The following is a 23,224-nucleotide window of genomic DNA, read 5'->3' on the forward strand; positions in this document are numbered from 1 at the left end:
TTGAGTTTTTAAAGCATTACGTTACTCAGTTAACTATTGCATTTTCATTTACTAATTTAAGATTTCAAAAGCGATTTGAATACCCTTGCTCCATCGAAAATAAACAATTAGAAAAAAAATCATTCGAATCGTAGTTTAGAAACTAAAATTTATCTATACTTTTTGGAATTTTTTAAAATATCAGATTAGGATAATTATGTTAGAAATTCTGAGTTCGACGAACCCAAAAATTATTACCATGTAAGAGAATAGGTTTTTAATCTTTTTTGTGGAAAACGCTCAGTAACTACTGTACGAGTACATATACATTTATGTATAATAATAAAACAAAAAATAGTGTCTCATAGTGTTGTGTTCCTGCCGGTGAGTAAGGCTGCCAGAGCTCAACGAGGGTGTGGGGTGCTGACGACGGGAGGACTTACGGAACTAATTTGTTCCGTCTATTGTCCTTTGAGTCGTCGGCAACCCAAACCCTCCTTTGAACTTGTACACTCCTTTTTGCTGTGCACACGCAGCAAAGGGGAGTGTACAAGTTTCTAATGGGGCGGCAACGCGCATGCGACACTATTTGAGTTGCAGGCGTCCATAGGTTACGGTGACCGCTTTCCATTAGGAAAATTAAAATGAACCTTAAATGAAGTCAAAAGTTGCTAATTAATCACTGCCAATTAACTGTAACGAAGCTTATTAAACAGCAAACGTTATCCTTTTTTGTTACTACTACACCACATATCACACCTCCTTAATCAGAAACAGCAGGAAGTTACATCTCAATGCGCACACGCCTCAATTAATGTTCAGTTTCCAAAGCTCGGGCGCCGGCGCCGGCGTCGGCGGCGTCAGTCTCGATCTGCGAATGTCGCGACGCGCATGCTTGTAGTGATGTGAGTGCAGTGTGTGGTGTATCTGTGATATTGCATTAGGATTTACAATATGAAGTGTGTTTTGTGAGTATTTTTTTAATTATAATTTTTAATAAAGCTATTAATATTTTGTTGTGTATTTATAACTCAATGCAAATTCTCAAAAAATAATGTTTAAGGATACATGTGGAACTAAATTAATAGTGTAATAATGGAAAAAATGGATCAGTTACAATTAACCCCAGTCGGAATTTGCCCCGCTGTACCTTATATGACTTTTCTTTTGTAATTAATTGGTTCATAAAACAAGACATTGTTAACCACTGTAGGTAAACATTAAAAATTATTTGATAATTAATATCTAAAGTTCCAAACACGGCGATTTTTTTTGTTGATTCAAACGGTCACCTTGTAATATTAATAGTTATTTGTTATACAAGGGGGCAAAGTTGTATTTTAACGCCGAGTGTGGAATTGAAAAAACGAGCAAGTTTTCTAGTTTTAGATTCTATAGTTGAACCACGAGCGAAGCGAGTGGTTCGAGAATAGAATCCTGAACTTGCGAGTTTTTTAACACACGAGAAGTAAAATACATTTGCACCCGAGTGTAACACAAAACTTTTCCCCTCACTATAGCGAGGAAACTACAACGCAAAAAATGAGTTTATCACTGCTTCCAGTAGTTCCACAGGTGGTAAATCATCTTTATTACTAGATTCATCTACTTTTATCAATTTTAAAGCAGTTAATTTGACTTTATTCAAGGTCAAATTACTTTACCCACTAGTGGATAAAATGCGTTTTTACCCGCTGGTATTAAAGGACAAAACATATGTTTCCGAGCTAGTGAGGGGAAAAATATAATAACGATTACACTTTAGTAGTGATGACATTTTACTTATAGGTATCGAAAATTGTTAAATAAATCAATACATCATTATAATCACGCCTGTATCCCATAAAGAGGTACGCAGAGCACATGAATACTAAGTTTCAGTGCCACTCTTGGCAAAAAGGGGTTGAAATAAATCAATAAATCTTTTTATTATTTAAATTACAATCATGCTATATAATAATATTACTTTTAAAATATACCGGTTTCATTCGATTAATTAGTAAATATGAACTGTCTCAAATAAAATAAAAAGTAAGTCGTAATATAACACCAATCATCATAAAAGCATAACAATAAAAACGTGTTCCCCAGACGCAGAAAAACCGCAAAAAATAAAAGAAATTCTGCGATAAGATGTAAAAAATATTTGCATACAAAAATGTATTTGCATACATTTTTTTAAATTCAAACAAGGCTTAACCGCCCTAAATACAATCCAGGAATAAAGGAATATATTTGTAGATATTTGTAACAGACAAAAGGACCTATTTATTTTGGTTCTCATGATGTGCGGAATCCGAAAATATGCTGAAACCTGCAATAACTGTCACTGTCAATAACGGAAGGTAAAGCCGTTGCATTACACTAAATTTTATGAAGCTACGTGACAAGACGCAATATAAAGGTTTGAATACTCACAGTTGTAAAGTTTAAGAAAAAATAAACAATAAAAAAAGATGTGCATGAAAAAATCATATAAGTAAGTTTGGATAGTTTTTTGGAATTAATGTGAATTTTGCATTTGTCTTACATACCGAAATGAACATCCACTATTTTTAACTTATTTCAAAGAAATCGGGTAATAAATATGGTTTCCAGGGGCGAAATTCATCAAGCATAATTATTTTATTATATTTTAAAAAATTTTTTTTTTTTGTTAGCTGAATTTCATTTATTAAAGTACTAAATCTTGAGTTATGCGCAGAGTTTCGTGTTACTTAACTGCTAAGCCAATGAAATGGCTTGTTTACATGCTAGAGTTCGGACTTATCTATTTAATTTAAGTATAATTAGTTTTACAGTATTTATTTTACACATTTACCTACATTTTTTACAAAATATATTCATACTTATTCGAAGATAAGAGGTATTTTTTTACATCGTGTATCGTTAATAGATGTAGGATTGGTTAGGTATTTATCTTGTATATGTTTCGGAAGACTGTTTAATATTATGCGAGTAACGCTTGGTCTCTAAGATATTATTTAAAATAGGCACTTACTTGATATGTTATATTCTTATTTCAAATATTTCTAACGTAACTATATTTATTTAAATATTATATTAATAAAGTCCAAATCTTCCAAATTCAACTTCTATCGTATCAACTAAATTCTCTGAAAATATCGCCGTATCATTATAATACTTACTATGTTCCTACTATATCTTTAGCGCGACAATATCTGTAGGTGTATTATTATTTAACAGTATCATAATTCGTCTACGTTCTACGTCTATGTTCCTGGAAAACATCACAGCTACACGTGATGTTCCTTCTAGGAGTATTTTCGTTGAGCGTAATAAATGATACTCGATTTCTTGGCAACATATGAATGTTATAATTGAATATTGTAGAAAAACTGTACAAATACTTAGTCTTCTTTATCGTACGGTGAAACAATTTGAATCCTAGGTCACTCTAGAAATCTGTCTTATTGACACCGTGCATTATTTGTCATGGAAGTCACTTTGAAGTTTACTTGAAAATCTTTTACAGTGACCTATTTTGAAATTGGTTGACTATACAAAGTATAAAATTAGATCCGTCATATGTTGAGGCATTCGCAAGTATTTCACTTTTTTTATATTAAATAAGAGTGGCATAATACACTCATAATACTTGTTTAATATTAAATAGTTTCAATGTATATTAAATAGTTGTTGTGTTTGATTAATGATTATCCTTGTACATTTTTGACGATGCTTAAATTCTAATTTTGTGAAACTTGGACCATACTCATTTAATCAATGCCGCGTTGTGAAAGTATAAATCATAAAACTATTATAATTATTAATTAGTAACTAATAATCACGCAAATTGTCAGTCTTGAACCACATTCACAACACATGAATCTGAAGATGAACTTTGGTCTGTCAGATCGGTTTGTAACGTTATACATACATACATACATACAATCACGCCTGTATCCCATAAAGGGGTAGGCAGAACACATGAAACTACTAAAGCTTCAGTGCCACTCTTGGCAAATAAGGGGTTGAAAGAAAACGAAACTGTAATGTTATGTAGTACCTAATTAATACCTATAGGAACCTGTTATCAAATGGTTTTAGGCGTGAATAGTAAAACATTTAGACAGCAAAACCGGATGTTAACTATAACGCAGGTTTGCAAAATAACTTTCAATAGTCAAATATTTACTACTACTGCAACATGCCCTAAATAACTAACTTGACAAGATAAACGATCAACTTGACTCAAAAACACGCCCATACCCAAATAATGCCAAGAATGCAGTTCGCCAACCTCCCGGTCCTTATGTCCCGCGCTTTTATTAAGGTGCCTTTTAAGGAATATTTTAAATTTTCAATTTTGGGAAGCTGTACATTCGATGCTGTGAACCGATAAAGTTATGTAATACGTGACTACCTTGTTTGTTCCTATATTGCATGTAAACTTGCCTTCCGTTTAACTAGAAGAATGAATAAAACTATTTCGACGCCACTCGTGTTTCTTTTCCATTAAATGGAAGCTGTGTTAACCAGCACTTGAAAGCTTTTTATTAATATACTTTTAAGTTTTTATGCATAATTGATTTTAATGCTCTGTGGGGTGTAACCATTTTTTCAGCAGTTCTCAAAAAGTTTGTACAAAAAATAAAGAAAAAAATTAAATTTGTTTCTTTTTTATTCCTTTTTTGTTACCAACATTTTTTTGATGAATTGAGAGTTTTATATCTTATGAAAGTCGATTTATGATACTAAATATTTGTAACAAAATAGGATCAATTAAAATTTGCTGACGTGGCTATGCACAAACTTTTTGAGAACTGCTGTTTTAGAAAAACATCTTATGGTGTAGGTTAGGTATTCACATATCTCTCTCGCACATGTTTAAAGGAGCATCATTTAAATAAGCAAACAAAAAAAATTGTAAAGACAGCTATCACTATAATTATTTATTTTTATTGCATAAAATTTGAATGTCCTTATACGATATAAACACAAAATGACGTCAGGACTGTGAAATTTACCATATCTTATTATAATTAGTAGCTCATAAATGTTCCATTCGATTAACCAAAACATACAGCGTATAGTTAACAGATTGTCTAATTGACTAGTTTTTTTTTATGAACAGTGGATTTTATGTATTTTTATACTTACCTTACATTAATATTTTATACCATCGTGATATAATACAAAGCTTTTCAGTCGAGTACCATGTTTAGGCCACGAAGCTTGCTGAGTGTGAAACGTGTTTCAGATGCAAAAAAAATTGCCAGGTATCGCAAGTTAGTAAAGAACTTGTATGAAGTTCTATTTTTGAAATTATTACAGTTAACTAAAAGTGAACTGTAATGAAATATTATAGTTGACTAAGTGTCAAAAACTATCTAACACTGAAAAGTCAGCACTTATAGTTTAGTCTGTGGTGTCCTAATTGACAGATTAAAGTCGACGAGTAGAAAAAATATATTTAATGTTTGGCATATATAATGGAGTAGGGTCCGAAGCGTCCTTACGACATGTCGTAAACTATTGAAGTCAAATTGTCTTGATTTTCTTTGGACGTTGTCTAATAATAAAATTGTAATTTAAAATGTCACGAAATATGGAATATTTCGAATTCATTTAAAATTTTAAATTATGAAATAAAACTATGGAAACGGATTAAATCGCTTATAATGAATTTACGATTCATCCCGACGTTTCGAACACTTTACTTTTATTATACGCGATTTAATCCGTTTCCATAGTTTTATTTCATGAGTAACTATCGCGGTAACCGGAGACAATTTTAAATTAATTGAAAATTAGAACAGCTACTAGAGCATATGAAAATACCTACTTAAGTTTCAGTTCTACTCTTGGGCAATAAAACGTTGAAAGAAAACGACATTCTGACATAACGGCTGTTAATAAAAATATATATTTTTGTTGGTAAATGAAACCACTGTTTTTATTAGCTACGTCTGTCACAGATAGTGTGAGTCATCAGTAAATATAAACAATACAATAAATCGATGAATCTGAACCCGTTTGATAACACATTATCGTAGCGGTCTCAACCGGCAACAATATATAGGAATATATATATATATATATATATATATATATATATGTCACTGAAACTAGCCGTTAAATTGAGAAATGCTAACGATTGACAATAATCAGTGGTTTATAATATAACGTCTTTGACTAAATCCCTGCGTTTATATGACGCTACGTTTTATGACGCTTTGTCAAATATAGCGTCATAAAACGTATCTTAAACCACATTTTGGTCATTCTCCGACATATATATATACCTACCTACTTTATTTAAGGCCATCGTGGATGTTGTTTTGGTAGTGATATAAAATTTTTGACACCGTTTACCACTCCCAATGGTTTTTGTTGTAGTAAGTCACATCTCGGACACTGGCGATCAAATATAAATATGAAAGAGGCGCGTTCCTAGCACACATTCTAAGCTCGTGTAGGTTAACGCGTACGATGCTTTTATGAGTGAGATATGACAGGCCGACTGTTCGCGTTTTTGACAGGCGGTAACTGTGAAGTAACCAAGAGGGGGTGGGCGGCGCTTTTAGCGGGGAGAGGGAGTGGCCATACTGTACGATATTTTATTATACTGTGAGTAAGTTGTACATATTCGTTTTTTTTTTTTCAATTTCGTTGCATTATCCTACCTTACTTTTATGTTTAACTAGCTTTTGCCCGTTTGTTCGCTCGCGTTAGAAAGAGACAAAAAATAGCCTATGCCACTCTCCATCCCTTCAACTATCTCCACTTAAAAAATCACGACAATTCGTCGCTCCGTTTTACCTTGAAGGACGGACAAACAAACAGACACACACACTTTCCCATTTATTATATTAGTATGGATGTAATTCTGTTATTTGTAAATCTGTTATCTTTGTGGTGCAATTAAGAATATTTACTTACTTACTTAGGTACTTACTCATCCTAGTAAATTCATGATTCTATAATATTAGGTAAAATTACATCACCATAGGAATTTATGTAACGATCAAATTTGTGTTAGGAGTAGCTTTTTATTTCTTTAAGTGATCAATAATAAAGTATATATACAAATAAACTCAATATTTTATACGGCCCCGACTATTAACTATTTAATATTATCTTTTTTTTATTTATTTAACAAGTACATTATATTATTCACATTTATGTTTCTCGCCAAACTGTCTTGCAGTTTGTTGGCGAGATAGCGCTCATTTTTAACATTTACATATTATAGGTACTTACATATTTGTTAGGCACTAATAAACTTAAAACTATTTACATGCAGTGCGCAAGCTTATGTTATCATTATTACATGCTAATGCTTCCTGGACTACTCAATTACACTTATACTGTGTAAGAATGTCCTATGATATGTATTTATTATTTATTTATTTATTTATTTATTTATTTATACTTTAGGTAGGTAGATAAATATCTTAGGGCAATTTCTCCAAAAGCGTTTTTTTTAACTTTTTCTTTAATTCTGCTATCTACTAGAGTGTTGCTTAACTTATTGGAAAGGTTAAAGGGTAAGTTGATAATTATTGAAAAGACAATTTTATGATACATCATAACAATCATAAAATACTAATTACTATGTCATAAATTTTTAATTAATTTTATAACTGTCATATAAAGAATGAATTAAAATTAGCCCGATTCAGTAGCAAAAACTTGACAGTTTTTCGATCTGAATTCATTTGATAGGACCTTGAAATTCGCCTTTGCTTATGGGTAGATCTGATGTGAAATTAAATGTTCGTAAAATAAATAAATACAATTATTAGGGTATATAAAACTCAGACAGATATAGCCCCAAATTAAGCAATGGGTTATTAAACATGTAAAATCGGGTAACTCACCTAAAATTGTCGAAGGTCGCTCGACATGTTTCGCTCCGTAACGAGGAAACTTGTCACGGAGCGAAACATGTCGAGCGACCTTCGATATGTTTCGCTCCGTGACAAGTTTCCTCGTGATTTTACGTGAGTTACCCGATTTTACATGTTTAATATGTCAGTGTCTCACGGTAGTTTTATTAAGCAATGGGTATTGATAATATACCTGCGCATCATATTTGTATCAAAATCAGTTCAAAGCCTTATTTACTTATTTTATTTTTGTCTTTGCTACTAAGTTATGAGCAATCAAGAGCTTTCACTTATTTTTGCAGCATTATGCCGTCAAAGAGTGACATAAAATTACAGGTACGATGTACGTGCCGGGTTGTATGTAAAAGAACAACACAACGTTTGTATAATCTCCTATTTTAATTCGGGATGATACTTTTTAGAACTTAATACCAGAACAAACCAAAAAAAAATTACCTTGGACATAATGTTAGCATGTCATTTTATTTATAATCACGTTTTGAGGATTACGGATACGAGAGACCGTGACGCATTAATTAACACAAAATTAGTATACAACGTGTTTTTTTTTGTTTTCCGTTAAATTCGACACGTCGTTGGGTTCGTTATCAAGAAACACTCTGTATATCACTTTTAGTTAAATTCGTAAAAAAATAATTCATCGTTTTCATACAAAATAAATGAATTAATTAGTGTGAGAGACCCTTAAGAATAATATTCAAGTTAATGTCAAGTGATTGACGGCACATGTCAAAACAAATAAACATTGGGAAGTGGTAAAGGCTGTCACACACGTGTTCAGTAATTATTTTATTTTTTTAATAACTCGATAACCGCAAGATTTAAGACGCTAGTTTCTTAGAGAAATTAATTGTATTTCATCTAAAGAAACTATTACCCTTAAAGTTAACGGAATTCAATAAAAACACGGTGTATATTATGTTTATGAATAAATCTACCGGGATGGCCTGTAACTATCGCAACTCGATACTATAGGTATTTGCTATATCTACCACAACATAACGTTTCCTATAGATTCATGACCTAGGAGTCATAGTTTGCTTATCTGCCACTTGTATTTTGTAGCTAATTGTATAAACAAAATTGGTTAATTACAAATATTTATTATATATAACGTCGGCTATAAACAAAAACATGGCACTGATGTGACATTGACATATTCATTGACGTCTGCGTACTTATATGTCTCAGTCCATACACACAATACATATATATCTCATTCGTACTAGACGGACGCAGCAGATAATGCCTTCAGGATATTCATTCAGATATTATATAGGTATGTACACTCAGTTCAACCTTACTTGTCCAATCATGTAAACAAACACTGCTGGAAAACATTATCTCACTTTTCTCTGGAATTGCATATTAACCATCACTAAAAATGTTATTATACACTTAAATAAACTCACAAAGTATTGAAGTCAATCGAAAAACCACTGAAAAATATAATTTCTAAAACGATTTTCATCAATAGTTGTAATTACGAACGGATGACATCAAAAACTCCTGACATTACGAAGTCTAAATTGTCTATGAGTCGTAATGTTGGGATGACAACTTATCGTTAGGAACGATCGATATTAATCATCGATCATATTTGACATTTCGTTTGTTTACATGATAGGACAAGTAAAGATGAACCGACTGTATGTGTTCAATCAAAAGATTCCATTTTTTATTTATAACACATACATACAGTAATTTATATCTAAATGAAAATTGTGCATATAAGTACTCGTAAATCTACGCATGCACCTAAACTAATACATTGAAGTTAGTTTAGAAAGATCACCTTATTGACAAGTTAAATTGCCATACCCATCTTGGGTCCATGAGGTAGGTACTGACTATTTCGCATGTAAAAAACATATTGTAATTACCATGGTGCAATAAAGAAAGAATAAAGAATAAAGAATAAAGTATCATTTTATTTGAAAGGCACGGATAAAATAAAGAAATGATGTATATTTAGGTACAGTAGCGGAAAATAATCTATCATACTGGTAATGGTTATATATCGAGAACAATAAGTCGAAAATTCTTAAAATTAGATTTTTATATCAAGTAAACAACTATTGCATCATCATTACAAATATGTATCCATACTAATATTATAAATGGGAAAGTATGTGTGTCTGTTTGTTTCTCCGTATTTTACGGCAAAACGGAGCAACAAATTGACGTGATTTTTTAAGTGGATATTGTTGAAGGGATGGAGAGTGACATAGGCTACTTTTTGTCTCTTTCTAACGCAAGCGGAGCCGGACTACAAAATAGGGAATACAAAATCTTAGTAGGTAGGGGAAATAGGTTGTTCTGATAGGCTGTAATTAATAATTATTTTAATCATCAGTTAGTTACAAAAATAGATCATAGAAAGTGAAAAAAAAAATGTTTATGCTAAATCCATGCCAAAATAAACATAACTCTAGATCTAATAAAACTTATGTAAACAAACCAACGAACGCATAAAACTAGTAGGTATTTATAAATTTAGATTTCTCCTAAGCCACTGAGATTTAAATGAAAATATTTACTCGTTAATAACTGTACCATTTGAAATAATACGACTAAAATAAATTATTAATAAGTCAATATCTACTGAAAAATAAACAAAAATTATTTTCTATCAAAGCGAAGTTATTTGCATCTCATACTTTTAAACCGGCTTTGGTGTAAGCAATATAGCATTTAAGCCCTCAGTAATTATAGTTAAATTAATATTGTGGTTCTAGCATGATCATTCGGAACTTCGTTTGACGTGCAGATTTCGTCAGTTTCGATGTCCACGGTGAGATTTCATCGTCGTGCTTGACATGCGGTTATGATTGACTTAAGCTAAGCTGGTTGGAGTAATTCAGTCGTTAATTAATGTAGTAGATAATATTCTGTCGATTATATTAAGCACCTGAACCTAGATTTGAGGAATATACATATATACATACTAATATTATAAATGGGAAAGTGTGTGTCCGTTTGTTTGTCCGTCTTTCACGGCAAAACGGAGCGACGAGTTGACGTAATTTTTTAAGTGGAGATAGTTGAAGGGATGGAGTGTGACATAGGCTATTTTTGTCTCTTTCTAACCTCCCACTTCCCTAAAATCGGGGGTGGAAGTTTGTACGGAGCATTCCGCAATTTTCGAATTTAACGCGAGCGAAGCCGCGGGCACAAGCTAGTATGTATATGTAGGCACCTACATAGTGATAGTAGTCACATTTTGGCAGTAGTTAGCTCTACGAATTCATATTCTTGTAAGATTTAACTAACTAATATGGCTCTGTGATCCAAAGAGGATCTTGGCCTCCAACACGAGAGCACGCCACTTATCCCGATCCTGCGCAGCTTCCTGCCAATTATCGGCTTGTAGCTGACACAGATCCGCCATCACGCTGTCTCCTCAGCAGTATCTGGGCCTACCCGCCGGGCGGCCACCAGTACACTGAGAGAAATTTGCATTGTAAATTTAACAAGTTCGAATTGTTGCGGTTTATCCGTTTGAATCAGCCAAACGTATGTTTAAAACAATATGTGTCAGGTTGTTTTTATAAAATCGACTTGTTGATTCAAATATATTGCCGATTCAAATGACAAGTAGCTTGTTGTTTGAACCAAAGAGCACGTAGGCGCTATTTTAACCAAAAAACTTGTTGAACATGAAATCTGGTTGTATTTTCTCTCAGTGGTGGCCGAACCATCGAAGTCTGTGGGATTTGGTTACGCCGATGATGTTCGCTTGTAAGATTTAAATACAAGTAATGAAACTATTGAGTATAAGTAGGTAACTTTTGAAAAATTTTATAAAAACGCGCTTTATAAAATGTTATAAAAACGCGCTACGCTAAAGGACTCGGTACCAAAAATCCAGACTGTGTGGTTATGTTAAACCTTAGACAAACTTATTAGACATAAAAAAATACTAATTCAAAGATATTGTTTACCCGTGTGGTTAAGAATTGGGCTTAAGAATTTCGCCACCCCCTTTCTTCCCGTGGGTGTCGTAGAAGTCGACTGTGGGATATGGGTTAAATTGTGGCGTAGGCGAGAGGCTGGCAACCTGTCACTGCAATGTCACAATTTGGATTTCTTTCAACCCCTTTTTGCCAAGAGTGGCACTGAAACTTATAGTAGTTCGTGTATTTTGCTTACCCCTTTATGGGATACAGGCGTGATTATAGGTTTGTATGTATGTTTAAACAAACCAAGTAAAAATTGTAGGGAATGTTTACCAACTCATCAGTATTTTCTTAAAGGAGAAATGTAATTTTACAACTGGTCCAGCCTCCCAAACTTTCTCTACCTGAAAACTGACTGAGCAAATCGAAGGTCTTACAATTTAATTTAGCTGCCTGACATATTTGAATAGCTGAGAAAAGTAAATTTAGGGTTACTCTCACTAGAAGGGTTCGGATTCGAGCCGGTATATAGTGGCACTTCACTTTTTTATGATCGCTGCCAACGTTTCAGGGTGCGTACTGCATAGCCGAATGGCACAAACGCTCACGAAACGAAACGATAACTATCTATATCTATTTCTATCGATCTTGCGTATTGGCGGGACAGAGCCAGACTATTTTTCGTAGGGTTTCGTTTTCGTTTCGCGTCATAGAAATGCCACGGGGCCTGAATTAATAACAATCGTTGACGCTACCTGACGATCGAGTCCTGCAGTCTAGCTCTGTCGCTCCACTATATCATATAATACGATCGTACTCTTTATTATACTGTGACTATATTGAAGAGAGATAAGGGTGAGCTATCTTGCTGAAGCATAAGCGATTGTCACGTTGACTGTGTACCAGCAGCGGCTGGTCCATATAAGCTGATTCCCACCGACTTGCCTAAAATTAATTACTAGTAAAGTTCCTAATGTTACACTGAGAGAAAATACAACCAGTTTTCATGTTCGTTCAACAAGTTTTTTGTTAAAATAGCGCCTACGTGCTCTTTGGTTCAAACAACAAGCTACTTGTCATTTGAATCGGCAATATATTTGAATCAACAAGTCGATTTTATAAAAACAACCTGACACATATCGTTTTAAACATACGTTTGGCTGATTCAAACGGACCGCAACAAGTCGAACTTGTTAAATTCACAATGCAAATTTCTCTCAGTGTAAGGTAGGTTTCTTTGTGCTCATTGTTGTCTAGCAGAAATTTTCACCAGCCGATACTACTAGGTACCATAATCCGAGAGAGAAGTGATCCTTTGTGTGAAGGACAAAATGAGTCTTCGTTTGACACTGACCCGAACCATTATAACTATTGTCATCCATTAACATACATTCCTTAGTTTTACAAAAATACATCTACTCCCAACCACGAACGTTTCTCAATAAGACTGTTACAACATCACTTGAAATACGAGTGACTGTGGATAGTTGGGGGGCGTGTGTGATTTTCCGATCGACTTCTCTGCACAAACACTCACTAGAGATGAGTTATTTTTGTTTGTATAACTTATAAGGAGGTAAATAAAATCGTTAACTATTGGCACGTTGAAACAGAAACTAGTTTCGGAATAAAATTTATGTTTATTGTTAAGTCGATATCTTTGCATACAATATCGATTATGCAAAATATGTACAGTCAACCAATTTTAATCCTAGGCCACTGTTAACCTTTTCACAGTCAACTTCAAAGTCATTTCTATGGAAAATAAAACACGATGTTAATAAGACAGAGCACTAAATTGGCCTAAGATTCATATCCGAAGAACATAGGTTTGTACATAAAAGCAAAAAAGAGTCAAAACCTGAACATCAGGTTATCATGCATAAAAGAGTTGGACCACGGCTAGGCTTTGCACTTTGCAGTAACAGTAGGTAGTAAGCCAAAGTTCATTGACCTCCCAACATCTCTTCTAATCTTATCAGTCATCACCTCCTTGCGTTATCCCAGCATTTGCCACGGCTCATGGGAGCCTGGGGTCCGCTTTGACAACTAATCCCAAGATTTGGCGCAGGCACTAGTTTTTACGGAAGCGACTGCCATCTGACCTTCCAACCCGAAGGGTAAACTAGATCTTATTGGAATTAGTCCGGTTTCCTCACGATGTTTTCCTTTACCGAAAAGCGACTGGCCAATATCAAATGACATTTCGCACATAAATTCCGAAAAACTCATTGGTGCGAGCCGGGGTTCGAACCAGCGACCTCCGGAACGAAAGTCGTTGTACTTACCGCTAGGCTGTCAGCGCTTCTAATCTTATCAGTATGAAAACAAAATATCTAAGAAACATTTAGAATGCATCAATCATTAAGCAAACAGCATCGAACAGTGAAATAGTCAATTTAGTACCTAGCTAGTTCAGAACATACCTATACGTCACGAGTTGACAACCAAATCCAACCCGGATATAAATTGTGTCGCCCTTTCCAACTGTATCAGATTAATCCAACCAAAAGATTTATCTCCAACCAAAAATCCGTAGGTATATTTGCTAAGTTCATTCACAGGCTAGTCTATCAATCTTGTGCCGGGTTTTGGACTAACATTTCTGTCAACAACCCGACCGAGTTTCCACCTCATAGCTACAGGTTTAAAGATCAGTTTTGATGTTGCTTGTTTACACCGAAGCCAGAGTGTTGCTAATGTTGACACCCGCACTTTGGATATTTCCCGACGACGTTGACATTTGCTAACCAGTTGACCTAGTATACATGTTTGACTATTAAGAGGCTACAGGAGCGAAAATGCTAAAATGGAAAGGAACCCCCCTTTCAGTTTGGGAATTTTAGTTAAATATACTAGTGTTTATTAACTATATTTATCGAGAAAAAATGGTCCATTCAGAACAACAGTTAAAAGATATTGCGAAAAAATCTTTCAAATCGAGGTTCCGCTCTCGACTGTTTCCTTCTTCAAAACTTAACCAATCGGAACAAAATTTTAGAATCTTAATAAGAATGAAATAATCTGTGTCGGACCGTTTAGTTTTTTTGGCTAATTGTTACCAATCTTGAGTATCACATCTTTTTTACGCCATAATGAAAAAGGCCGTTTTTGGAAATTTTTTATTGGCTCTAGCGTCTTTATAAATGAAAATATCAAAAAAATCAAAACAGTCCGACACAGATAAAAAAAATAATAATCAGTGTTTAGAAACTCATTGCTCTATCTTCAAAAACCAGGAGGAAATAGTCGAGAGCGTTTGTATGGAGAATTGATCCCTCCTGTATCGTCTTAAAACAGGAATAAGGTAAAAATGGCGCTAATCGATACATTTATATTTTACACACGTGCATGCAATAAGGATAACACAGCATTACTAACTAGCATCATAATTACACAGTTCAGAATATTACGATGTATGGAATGGGAAAACGCAGTTACTGTCGCTTACAAAAGTCACTCCTTAGATTGCTTAATCATACCGAGGATTTAAACACTACGCAATGGAATCCAGCCACACCTGTATACGTAGGTAATGAATTAATGATATTTTTCAAATAGATACTTTCTGAAACATCTTTTTCTTTTTGTATAGTTAAAAAACTTTAGTCTACGCACTAAAAGCTGTTTTTATATGGGAGACATTTTCCTGTTAATAAGTCAAATACACACACAAGGTAACATACCTCAGAACCATCTCATTCATGTAAAAAAATCACCAGATCGTGTGGGGCCGGGAACAGTCTTCACCTACTATGATTTTTTTTTGATGTTTTCTAATATAATCAGATCAAATCCTGAGTATTTCTTTCCTAGTTTTTTAGACGCCACTATAAAAGATACTCCAAAAGGAGACTACGATGCCATATGTGGTATTAATTTAGCTCCATCGACAACAAAGTCCTTTTAATAGGTAAAATCGCATTATACTAGTTATCACCATAATAAAACTATGCAACCTAATGAATACAATGAATGAATATAGAAAGATGTTACTGCATTATTCACTGATGTCACTGACGGTTTAATCATTATTGTGACTCAGTTCGTTTAATGCAGTGACCGCGATTTACGCGAATATATCGCTGTGCTGCAAGGTCTCAGGGAACATTCAGAAACGAAAGTTTAATACCAAATCAAATTTTTGGTGCATTCGTATACACAAAGAGTTATGATTGTACATTTAAGGGGCCGGCCAATTTTTGGTCGGTCTGCCAGATGCTCACAGCCGAAGGAATAAGTACACAGCTTTAACTACTGAAAAAACAGTAGATTCCTTAAATAAATCTATAGTTTTTGTCTCTTTACATATATATCTCCAATATTATCGATTATTTTAATGAAGTAAGTATAACACGTTTTATTAGTAATATTTCAGTTGAAAAAGCGAACTAAACCCTATATGACATAACCTAATTTATCCTTCAAATTGGTTCCTGGAAAGTATCAGAATCATGTTTTGAGGAAGTATAGATGGGGACCAAAACTCATAAGTATATTCTGAGAAACTTATTGGTATGGAAGATCTGAAGCTAAACCTTTTGATTGTTACATGGAATAGTTGAATCCTATTAACCCCCTTATTCATAAACGTACACTAAAGGAAAGGGACAAACGAACTTTATCGGCTTGATAACTTTAGAGTACGTTTATGAATAAGGGGGTAAATATATAATATATTGGCAAGGTAGGGCACAACGAATGATATTCCGCTTTGTGTGGTAGGGCACAGCACAGCGGATATCATCTCGCTCGAATCTAGAGCACAGCCCAACTGGGGAAGTATCTCCGCCTTACAGAAGACCGCAGCCAAATAGCACTAGACCATAGTGTTGTGTTCCTGCCGGTAAGTAAGGCTGCCAGAGCTCAACAAGGGTGCGGTGTGCTGGCGACGTAAGGACCTACGGAACTAATTTGTTCCGTCTTTAACACAGCAAAGGGGAATGTACAAGTTTCTAATGGGTTGGCAACGCGCATGTGACACTCCTTGAGTTGCAGGAGTCCATAGGTTACGGCAACAGCCATCAGGCGGATCGTATACTGGTTTGCCACCGATGTAGTATAAAAAAAATAAGTATTATAGATGAACTGGGATTCCTTTAATTTTCAATGTTACAATGACAATCTTTTTCTATAATTATCTGTCTCCCTCAAAATAATATAGGAGAATAAAGCCGCTAAGCATGTTGAAACGTTGCCAAGTACCAAGTAGCATTGGGGACATCCATCAAAAGGATCAAGTCAGCTTTGTCACGCCACCATTGGTCACTTGGCCAGGAGAATTGTGACAGTTGTAACTGCTGTTTATGCTATGTATTAATGCATTTAGACGATAAAATATGTATTCTATGCCATTGTCACTAAATATTATATATACAAATTACACTAAGGTACAGCGGGGCAAATCTCGACTGGGGGCAATTGTAACTAATTTTTTTTTTTTTTCATTTTACACATGATGTTGAGTTCTATGTGTATCCACTGAACACGCCTACCATACGAGTACATAATCAGTGGACACTCTATTTAATAATGCAAACGTTGTAAAACATGGAAAAAATGGACCAGTTACTTCTGCCCACCAGTCGAGATTTGCCCCGCTGTACCTTACTCTTCAGTGTAAGTAGTGATGTGCAAGATGCGGGAACTTTCCAAAAAAAACTTAAATTTCTTGAAAAATTCACGAAACTTTCACGAAAAATAAAGGGAATTTAAATTTATGAAATGGAAAGACAAGTTTCCATCCATACAATTGCCCATACAAAGTATAGAAAGTTTACGAAGTTTTCCTATGTGTAAATTTCAGAATTTCGGAAAGTTTCTGTCGGCACATCAGAAAGTTTAAGGGTTAATGTAGCATTATTACTTATATAATTATTTTGACTTCTCATTATATTATGTTATTAGACTTCTAGATTTGACACGACACGACGCCAGTTTTTTCTTTTACTTCCGCTTAACATGAATAATGTAAATGGTTATATAATAATAAATAATCGTTTTATTAATGTAATCTCCTTTTAACTTCTGATTAGCAGAAACGTCTGCAATCGATGCCGTTAGGCTTAGAATAAATTTAAAAGTGGAAAATGTCTGCCTTGGGTGAGACTTGAACATCGGCATCGATTGCAGACGTTTCTGCTAATCAGAAGTTAAAATTTAGCATGGTTAGCGCATCGTAACTGGTGAATTTCCAATATGACTTGGAACTCCGGTTGCTGTTTAAGAAGTTTAACACTCTTACGGTAGATGTCGCTACGGGTCCCATTGACCTTAGTAGTGGAAAATTTCGCTGGCTTGGTTGAAGTCTTGGTGGCTCAGTTGGCAGAGCGCTGGAGTATCTATCCAGAGGCCGTTAGTTCAAGTCTCACCCAAAGGCAGACATTTTCCACTTTTAAATTAATCTCCTTTTAATAAGTGGTGCACAATAAAGTATATATTTGAAGTTTATTTATCTTTTCTCTCAGATTAGGCTATTTTATAATATGATTATAAAAGTAAAATACAAAACCACATACAAAACAATACAAAATATATAAACACATTATAAAAAACCTAACCTAGGGTGCCGCCAGCAGCGGGGCAGGGCCCAAGCTGCCGGTGGTTAGGGCCGCAGAGAGAGGAACCGTCGGACTATACGCGCCGTGTCCAAGATCACCGCCTTCTGCATCTGGCCCTTGATCCAGCCACCTAGCGAGGGTCTCTTAAGATGTTGGTCGAGACTCTTCGCTATAAGACCGTTCGCTGAAACGACTATCGGAACAATGATCGTTGAATCAACATCCCACATGGCGGTTATCTCGTGAGCCAAGTCTAGGTAAAGTATATATTATTATTTGTATGTCTTTCCCATCACGGAACAATGGTATTCCGGACCTTTGGGAGGCGTGCGCGGGGCCGAAGCCAACACGTAGAGGCCCTTTCGACACTTTAATGAAATGTAAGGGGTACACCGAGCGGATGTTGCCCTTGCCCGTATCATGGGACACACGCAAAGGCAACACCCGCCAGGGTGTAAGGACTATTTGAGAGTTAATGGAATCTAAAATGAACTGGGTGGCTAGCCGAATGGCACAATCGCTCACGAAACGCTCACGAAACGAAGCGCTAGTAGATATCTATCTCTATCGCGCTTGCGTATTGGCGCGACAGAGCCAACGGCGTATCGCTTTCGTTTGGCGTCGGAGAAATGCCATTCGGCTACGGGGCCTGGTCTATTTTGATGAAAGTGATGGACTAAATACTGGGCTATGGATAAAAAACCGGACGCCTGCCTAATAAAACGGTATCCAATTTTATTTCCGGCAGATGGTGACTCGTCCCCACAAGATGGGCCCCCACAAAAAGCGACATCCAAGATGGCTCAAGGACAACACCAGTGTGAGAACTCAAGGGTGTCGAGAGGTGTACACCGCTTTCTGCCCAGTGACTGTTAAGCCACTGTACCAACTCGCGTCTTATGCAAATTTTCACTTCCACCCCTGGGGCATGAAGCCCTAACGACTCCACTCTGGACGGCCAGCCAAGGCAAGCCAGAGGTAGAGAGTACTGTCCCACCCACCCGCCTTACGGGTAACAGAACTCCCCAGGAGCACTCGGGTACGTGGGGTCGCTGTTCCCCAACAGCTCGCCACAAGCTGCCCTGCGTTGACTGATTGCACTGGTAAAACCAATGGACGATGGGGTCGTCACATCCCTACGCCTAATATTATTATTATTATCTGTATGTCTTACCATATCTCGGGACCATGGGGTCCCGGACTTTTGGGAGGCATGTGTGGGGCCGAAGCCAACAGCACAGAGGCCCTTTTAGACACTTTAATCTAAAGGCAAGGGATACACGTGGCGGATACCATCCCCGAGCGCACAATATGATACATCCGGAGATGGTCCCCGCCAGGTGTAAAGACTATTTCAGTGCAGCACTATTATTATTATTATTTATATGTCTTACCATATCTCGGGACCATGGGGTCCCGGACTTTTGGGAGGCATGTGTGGGGCCGATTATTATTTATTAAATACTCTATAGGTAATACGATATAATCAGTTTCCATGGTATTATTTCTTGACTGTGACTTATTTAAAATTAGCAAATAATCTTTTTTTCAATCTAATAAGCTTAAAAAACTTTAATCAACTGTCTATAAAAGCCGCTAATACGGTACCAAGTAAAAAAAGATCTGACACAGGTACGCAACCTGAACAAAGAAGGGAAATTATATGCTAATTCGATCATCAAGTCCTGCGTTAAAGAGGCCACCCAAAGTGGCACTCTGTTTTACCCTTTCTGTTCTACAATACGTGACCTACTCATCGTTTTTTGCATATTTTAATATTTAAAATTTAAACGTATGTCATGAAATAATAAGGATTCGTTTAAATTTAACCTATCCTCGTTCATTTCACAAGACCTGAGATGATCATAATAATTACACTTATATTTCTATGTAACTGCTACGATAGCTCTTTGAATAGAAAGGAATTAAAATATCACACTTGACTATAATAGTATTTTATACAATCGTGATAATTATAATATAAAGCTTTTCAGTCGAGTACCATGTGTACGGTACGAGAGTGAAAAGCTTAATTATATCACTATTGTATACAATACTTTTTCTACGAGTCATCATCTTCATAATCAATGGACGGAAATATCATCATTCATGCAAGTTAAAATTAATGTTAATAGAGTCGTTCACCGTTGTATCAACATCGAATTACCTAGCAATTAATTGTTTGTAATAACCGTCTCCTCTGATTAGATAGAAAGAAATTAAAATGTCACACTTGACTATAAATACCTATTTATGATAAAGACAATAAAATGTCAGATACGATCTTTCAAAAGTGTTTCCTATTTATAGGGTGACCATGACTTTTCCAAAAAATGGAGACTTTATTTTTGACAGTAAAAAATAAATTAACGTCAATTAACATCAAAAACAATAGACCGAAACTGTTGATTGTAACTATTGACTGAATGCAACACACTTGAATCCGTCCTTTGTATGTACACTTTTACAATAAAGAACATCAACGCCGTACACATAATATAATTATTATTCGCAAAATATAAAATAGGTCAAGTTTACGTCGCTGAAAACTCAATGAGAACAACAGGATATATGTGTCAAGTTTAACAAACCATGACAGCAAATGACACGATCTTGACCGATATTCGATCGCAGCAATTTTTCAGTCCCTGACAAAGCTTTTGATCATGACATAATATAAATTTTTCTTTAGAAAACTTGATATTTTGCCAGCGGTTCACTTTTGCACAATTGGCGGCGTAAACACTGTACACAGTAATTTATTTAAGTCAAATTTGACGCCAGCAGTTGGGTTTCTCCCGGTTCCAATTCCAATGTTATTTCTAAATATGTGTAATTGATGATAATTGGTTTTAGTTTTGGCACATGTCCAACTCTTCGACCGATTTATTGTTCTTCTATTTATTAACACTCGGATTTCATAGCGCTATTTATGTTCTGCATGAACTTATATTCTATTTAATATTGTCTTCGGTTACCGCGATAGTTACTCATAAAATAAAACTTTGGAAACGGATTATATCGCGTATAATGAATTTACAATTCATCCCGACGTTTGAACACTTTAAAGCATTCGTGGTCAACGGGTGACTGAGGAAAAATTACAATGTGCAAAAGCTACCCACATACAAGAAATATTAATGAACCATGAATAATATAGATTTCAAAGGCTGGTTCACACACTTTTAATAAAGCTAGTCATAAAATATTCATTGTTTTTAAATTATATTTATTAATTTCAGTTTACAGGTTATTGAAAGAAATAAAACTTATTCGAGACATAACTTCCTAATTAAATATTTTATTATAGAAATAGTTTTATAAAATAATATTATTTAGAAGTAAATAATTATTCGGTGTAAAAATAAGTAAGTCTATTCTACCTCTATGTTATAAAAAAGCATATTAGCGTTTATGTCTATTTTGTCTCTTTTACCTTAAACATCTTAACCGATAAATACATGAAACTTAGTAGAAATGGAGAAAGACAAAATACTCGTATCATTATTTCCGTCTTTCTATTATTCGTCTTCATCATCATCATTCCTCGCAGACGACGTCAGACACAAGCTAGTAATTTATAATGAGCACCGCGTAAAATGTTCTTACTGTACAAGTTTAATGAAATTTCACTGTGTAGGGCAGTCACAAATTGAAATTTAGGAAACAAAATGTGTTTAAACTTGGCCGTGATCCAACCACCAACCGTCATTTAACCCAGGTACATGACCAAGAAGAATAAGAATAAGAATAAGAAGAATAAGAATATTTTTATTTGCTTTAAACATTACCATAATTATATAACATGCATGCATTATTACATAGGTGTTAGAAAAACAAAAAACGGTAGGTTTCCATGTTTAACCAATTGCTGGTATGCAAATATACACATAAACTTAAAGCTATAATTAAAAGTAAACTATGTACAGTGTCAGTAAATTACAGGTAATTGACTATTATTATTTATAATTAAGTGACTTCTTACACATATTTCAAGTCAAGGTATTCGTTTATGCTATAAAAATTTTTACTGTTAAGCCATTGATGCAATTTTACTTTAAACATTTGAATATTCATATTTTTCATGTCAGCAGGTAATTTATTGTAAATGTCTATGGTCATAATCAAGCAGCTTTTTTTATGCTTTGCCAGTCTTGGATGTGCATCCGGTAGCAATCTATCTGGGTTTCGGCAAGCGCGTTCATGTCTGTCACAGGCTTTCTTAAACATAGACTTATGTTTGTGAACAAACATACACACCTCATAAATATATAAACAGGGAAGAGGTAATAAGCCCAGCTTTTTAAATAGAGGTTCGCAAGTTTCATCCGACCGCATTCCGTGCATAGCTCGAATGCACTTTTTTTGTGCAATAAATGCTCTATTTCGGTCAGTACTATTACCCCATATTATTAAACCGTAGCGTAGTACTGATTCCACATACGCATGATAGCAGGAAATGGCAGTTTTTATATCAGTGACTTTACGGAGTTCTTTCAGAGCATATATACATATTTATTAATCCGCTTTGTGACATTATCTAATTGTGGTTTCCAGTCAAGATTCTCATCCATCAGTATACCCAGGAATTTGGTTTGCGTGACTCGTTGTATACTTGGGATATTCAGATTAATGTTCAAATTAGGGTTTACTGATTTATTAAATTGGATATATTTGGATTTATCTAGGTTGATTATTAAATTATTAGCATGGAGCCAGTTTTGTACTGTAAATCGTATTATTTATAACTTGCTCATGATCTGTAACAGTATAAATGTTCCTATTAGATGATATAGTGATTGAAATGTCGTCGGCGAACAATATACATCTTTGGTTGGTTATATCAGTAATGTCATTGATGTAGAGTAAAAACAAAATGGGGCCTAGAACGCTGCCCTGTGGAACTCCA

General features: G+C 34.9%; 1 protein-coding gene across 9 annotated transcripts in view; it reads left to right on the forward strand.

Annotated features, from left to right (window-relative positions):
* The first annotated feature begins 815 nt into the window (after positions 1-815).
* LOC125231648 (collagen alpha-1(I) chain-like) overlaps positions 816-23,224 on the forward strand; it is a 135,875-nt gene continuing 113,466 nt past the window's right edge. For all 9 annotated transcript variants that reach the window (XR_007177649.1, XM_048137135.1, XM_048137136.1 and 6 more), the window contains exon 1: positions 816-947. Coding sequence is in view for 8 of the 9 variants with exons in the window: in XM_048137135.1 (XP_047993092.1) it covers positions 934-947 (14 nt within the window). In the remaining variant the exon portion in view is untranslated. The remainder of the gene's footprint in view (positions 948-23,224) is intronic.

This window comes from Leguminivora glycinivorella, chromosome 12 (assembly GCF_023078275.1).
Source record: "Leguminivora glycinivorella isolate SPB_JAAS2020 chromosome 12, LegGlyc_1.1, whole genome shotgun sequence".
NCBI lineage: Eukaryota > Metazoa > Arthropoda > Insecta > Lepidoptera > Tortricidae > Leguminivora > Leguminivora glycinivorella.